The 5,543-nt window shown below is 44.7% G+C and overlaps 1 protein-coding gene across 1 annotated transcript; it reads right to left on the reverse strand.

Moving 5' to 3' along the window:
- Positions 1–4,487: 4,487 nt before the first annotated feature.
- Positions 4,488–5,146, reverse strand: RNASE2 (ribonuclease A family member 2). Its single transcript, XM_017853420.1, has one exon. The coding sequence runs from the start codon at positions 5,140–5,142 to the stop codon at positions 4,660–4,662; it is 483 nt and encodes a 160-aa protein (XP_017708909.1). The 5' UTR covers positions 5,143–5,146; the 3' UTR covers positions 4,488–4,659.
- Between the last annotated feature and the right edge of the window lie 397 nt (positions 5,147–5,543).

Raw genomic sequence — 5,543 nt, forward strand, 5'->3', positions numbered from 1 at the left:
TAAAAAAAAAAAAAAAATGAACTAAGAAACAAAAAGTCACTATCAGGCAAAATTGATCACAATGTTTAGCCTAGATCCCTCTCCACTCTCTCTTCTGCCCTGACAATGGAATCTTCCTTTCCTTTTGGAAAATCAATTCACGGACATCTTGAAAGACAAAGCCTGTTGTTTTTTCATTACAATGCTTGATCTACTTGGATATCCTTGAACATTGCAGGGTACTCTGCTGGTGGGGTCTCATATTCATGAATCCCAAGTGTAGTCATAATCTCTGCAAGAGTATCTCCCCAAGGTTGATGATTTGTCTCCTTGACCTTCCATTCAACCCCCACCTAAAGACATCTGCCCTGATATGGTCCCAATTATTAAAAAGTAAAACAAAGTGAAAACAATAGCATTGTGAATTAACCTTCCTTCTGTGCTGGACTTTAAAGAATGTGTTAGAGCAGGCAGCTGAAAAAAACTAGGGTTTGTTTCTCTGTTGAGTAAAAAAGACTCTCTATGAGAACGTACATTTTGATAAACAAAAGTTTTGTGACTTGGTTCAAGTAAGAAGGCCACTGGGAGTATTCTCCAAAGCAGCGTCTTCCTGAGGGAAAGTGACAAGAACATTCTATGGGGTGATGGAGGGGGCAGAGAGAGGGTGTATCATCACTTGTAGAGGAGGCGTCCCAGTTGCCCAGACACAGTGAGTGATTCTGCCAGCGCATAGTTCACATGTTATGGTAATGAGGCTCCTGCTTGAGTGGAGACTTTACCATGGTAATGAAGAAAGTTCATGCTGGTTTGTAAGTTGCTGGGTTATGCCAGGAGCTGATTCCCACCAGCAAGCCTGTAAAACAGGCTGATTGCTCAAGTTGATTAAATTCTTATAATCCCTGGAGACCCTCCCTGCCTGCTTATATAACAATTAACTGCGTTTACTCCTGCAAGACTTCCTGGAGATTTAATATTAAGAGAATTTTATAAAATCAGACATGGGAGGTTCAAGGAAGAGAAGTGGACTCTAAGGGTCATGTCTTTGGAACATGCTGATGTGACCACTTAACTTCTCTAATGGTAGTCTCTGTGGTGCTGGCCTTGGGTCCAGGGCAATGAGAAAATCTTGGATGTCTACTGCAGAAGGGGTAGTGAGTCCAGCCAGGGTTTCCTGACGGTCAAGCACAGAATCCTCCTTTCTCTTGTTTGAATCGTCTCACTCCCTGGGAAAGGGGAGCTGCCTCTGACCTCAGCCCAATCCTCAACATGGGGATGGCAGGAAGATGATGTAAAAGGCATGGAGGGGCTGGAGAGAGGCCATGGCAACAGGGAGGGGAATAGCATGGGGCTGCACCATGAGAAGATGTTGGTGCAATTCACTGAGATTGGAACTCTTGTTTCCCTCTCCCTCAACCTGTGGTCCTTCACTGGGGCCTTGCTTCCACTCTTGTCTCCCAAATATTTGAGTTCTGCGCAGCAGCTGGGCTGATCTTTAGGTAACATTATTCTTGTATGTAACATGCTTGATTTGTTTACTTTATTCTTCCATCTTCACAGGCATGAAGGGTCTGAACCTCATTAACTCCTATCGTTAACACTCATGGCTATGAGGATCTTGTCCTTACCAAACATCTTTTGTGCTTCTAACACGCTGAAACTCTATCCATTCAGGACCATTTTTTAAAAATGAAAATGTTTTATTACATCAAGCAATAAATACATACAAAGATGCAAATAGTTGTAGTCATTTTCTTTCAGGTGTTTTAATCAACTTCTTGTAAATACAGAACTGAAGTCTACTTACAGCTTTAGTATTTGTCAGGAGTTTTGAACTTCCCTTCTCTTTGCTGGGATGATTCTCCACCTGTTGTCTGCATGACTGGCTGCTTTTCCTCCTGTTCAGATTTCATTCTCTGAGATGGGTCTTTCCTGGTGACACTCTGCCCTGTGACGTCTGTGGCACTACACAGAACCTCTATATTGTGGGCTGCTCTGTGTAATTTTTCTGTGTACGATGCTGTGGTATTTTTTACTCCTGAACTTAGCAAATTTTGCATGCTTAGAACAATTTGTATGGTTATTTTCATCCTTGTATAAGTGGCCCCAAAAGAGCAGTGACCTGTCTTAGTCTTGTTTGTATCAGCCACTCCTCAAACTGTGCCTGGAGCAAGGTACCTACTCAGTAGATGTCTGCTGGATGAATGAACGAGGGAAGGAATGGATAACAGGAGAGGGGATGAAGACAAGAGGAGAGGGGGGTGGGGTGCAATAGGACCTGATCCCCTCTATCCTATGGTTTTAGATATGAGGCACCCTGACTGAGAAGCACCTATGATCGTGGTAACCTGAAGCAAGGAAGGCCACGCCCTCTTTCTTCACATGAGGCGTGGCTCCAGCTTTCAGTGTCCCACCTGTCCTTCTGCTACTTTGAAGGTGTTGGGAAGACTGCCACTTCACTTCCTGACATGCTCTATTTATCTAGACGTCAGTGGATTCTGTTGAGCACTGAATTTCCAGAACCCAGTGTCTTCTGTGCAAACTTTAAGTTCACAGTTCCCACTTTGGAGAAGCAAGATCCAATGGCTTCTCCCGAGGACAGACTTCCAATACAGCTGCTGTCTGGTGCCCAATGGGAGGCAACCATTACTGACATGGAGTCATCCGAGGAATGGAAATCGCTGTTTCTGAGGGTCTGGAAGAGGAGCAGAAATATAGAAATCAGAAATCTCAGACTGAAGGACCAAGGTGCAGATCTGATGGCATCGTATCTCTGTTGTATTGTGAGTCAGACCATCCAAAAAGACCCACTCTGTCCCCGGCACAATCACTTGAGTGCTGCACCTGTCCACAGCTTGCAAGAAAGGTGTTCCTGTTTCTCATGGATTCCTGAGTGAAACCCTGTAATGGAGGCCAGGGCAAGGGCTCTCATTATCCATTTCTTCTCTCTCTGGGTCTACAAATCCCTACTTCTTGAGGCTGTGGCCTTCCTGACAGGTGTTGAATGAACCCTTTGACTCACCATTGCAGATAGCTATGGAAGGCAGAATGAGCAGGAGCCATCTCAACTTCATGAGTGTTCCCACTTCCCTGTCCTCCTCCTTCCCCTTCCCACATGACCAGCGGCTCCCCATCTCCAGGACATGGAAGTTTTGGGAAAGATGCCCATCTCTCTTCCGGGCGGTATTACAATCTGTCCATATTGCTGTCTGAACAATTTATCTTATTGCACATTTGACTCAAACCCTGGATCCACGTCTAGTACAATTGCTAATAGCTGGAGATTTGATGTGCTCATTTAAAAGGAATATCTCTGAGGCTAAACTTTTTTTTAATCTTGATTTCACCTTATTTATAGCATTCTTGACTTTTTCTACTTTCTGTTTTTGTGTTTTCTATCATAACGTTCAATCCTATCAAAATTTATCATTCATAAATCATAATGAAACACGTGCATTTTCAGCCTATTCACTGCAGCCCCTATATCTCTTGGGATAGAAATCATGTCAATAAAAACCAGACTTAGACCATAAAGCATCAAATGGGACCTCAGTATCAAATTGGGCTCAATGGTGAAATACAACTAAAACAAGCGGAGATCTAGAGTCAACTTATAGGTTGGTGTGCGGGGAGGGGTCAGCGGATGGAAAATTGCCTAGAGGAGATATCAGGGCTAGGGAGACCAATGCTAGGTTGATGTAATTGGATTTTTGGTTATTTTTAAAGGCAGGCCAGGAATGAGGTATCACATGGAGAATGATGGGGGAATTAAGGAATTTGGTCAAATATTGAGGATGAGAGATTCATGACAAACCAAGTTAGGAGGACTTCTGTTAAACCTAACTTTAGGTCTGGTACTGGTGGCTCATGCCTCTAATCCCAGCATGTTGAGAGGCTGAGGAGGGCGGATTGCCTAAGGTCAGGAGTTGGAGACCAGCCTGGCCAACATGTTGAAACCCCTCTCTAAAAATTACAAAAATTGGGTGGATGTGATGGTGTGTACCTGTAATCCCAGCTACTTGGGAGACTGAGGAAGGAGAACCGCTTGAACCCAGGAGGTGGAGTTTGGAGTGAGCCGAGATCTCGCCACTGCATTCCAATCTGGGCGACAGAGCGAGACTCTGTCTCAAAAAAAAAAAAAAAAAAAAAAAAAAAAAAAAAAAAAAAAGAATAAAAATAAAAGTAAATATAAATGACTCTACAAGGAAGGACTAGGAAGTCCAACAGGATGACCTAGTTATGATGACCTAGGGTTCAGAGGAGATGACTAAAGCTTGATCAAAGCAAGAGTCTTCGACAGTTGATCGATATCAGTTGTGACCTCAGCTTCTCAGCCTGAAGCAGGGAGAGGGATAAGTCTGTGCTACTTCATGACAGAAAGAGTCTCTTATCCTCAAATCTCTATTTCCCACAAGTCTCAGGTTAGAGGAAAGAAAAATCTCTGGAGTAGATTGTCACTAAATGACAGCAGAGTGGCCAAGGAAGACACACAGACACTTCCAGATGAATTTGCAAAGCAGTTTATTGCAAGGTTCACAAGGGACTTCAGCTCAGGAAACCTGAAGGGGTATGGATACTGATGAGGACAGATGCTGATACCCAGGGTACATGGAGGGATGGGATCTTGGCTATGATTGAGGAGCTTGGCAGATGAGTGATGACGAGGAGTGCTGATACAGGAGCTTAGATGACTCTGTCCAGGTGAACTGGAACCACTGGATACTGTGGACGGTCCCGTAGTGGATCGCTGTTGTTACATGCAACTATGTAGGACTTGTTTGCTGTTGTCTGTGTATACCTGCAATTTGAAATCTTTCGACTTGGAGTTGTGAGGTTACAGTGGATTAAAGGCACCTGGACTCCACTATGATGACAATTGTTGAGACTTGTGTTGCTAGGGCAGGGCATGCTTGGGTTACCACAGACATGAACTACATCAGCAAAAGTTGTAAGAAGAAAAGTATTTTGATTTTTGCATCGCCGTTGATAATTGTTAATTACCAGCATTGCATTGGTGCATTGGCCAGAGGTCATATTTATATGCTGGATTTCAAACCACTGAGCCCAGGTAAATTGTCTGGGTTTGGCATGAAGTGAGCCTTCCACACCCATAAGCCCCAACAGAAGAAGCAGACAAATTGGGGAAGTGAACAGTTTTGGAGCCATGTTTTCCTGTGAGAAAAGAGGAGAAGTAACTACTCCCCGATCCGGTGTCTCACCCCACAGGCCCCTCTGCTGCCACTCTGGGGTCCCATTTCCTTTTTCTTCCTGTCCCCAAAGTGTGCCACATCTCCTAAGCACTAAGTTCAGCCCACCTCTTCCTCAGGTGCTGCCAGGTCGCTGCCCCACCTGTCCCAGCTCTGAGGTTGCTGACTTACCCAGTCTCTGCGCTGCGGCTCCTGTGAGAACTGATCCAGCTGGTTGTTCCGGCGTTCAGGGGCAGCTGGTCTTCCTACTTGGAACTGTTTAAATAAAGCATCCCTTGGTGGGTTGGGCTAGCAGAGCCAGGAGGGAGGGTCTGACTCTTGGCCTTGTAGAAACCCACAGATTGGTACATAGTCCGCTAG

The sequence above is a fragment of the Rhinopithecus bieti genome, unplaced genomic scaffold (assembly GCF_001698545.2).
Source record: "Rhinopithecus bieti isolate Rb0 unplaced genomic scaffold, ASM169854v2 scaffold_34943, whole genome shotgun sequence".
Taxonomy (NCBI): domain Eukaryota; kingdom Metazoa; phylum Chordata; class Mammalia; order Primates; family Cercopithecidae; genus Rhinopithecus; species Rhinopithecus bieti.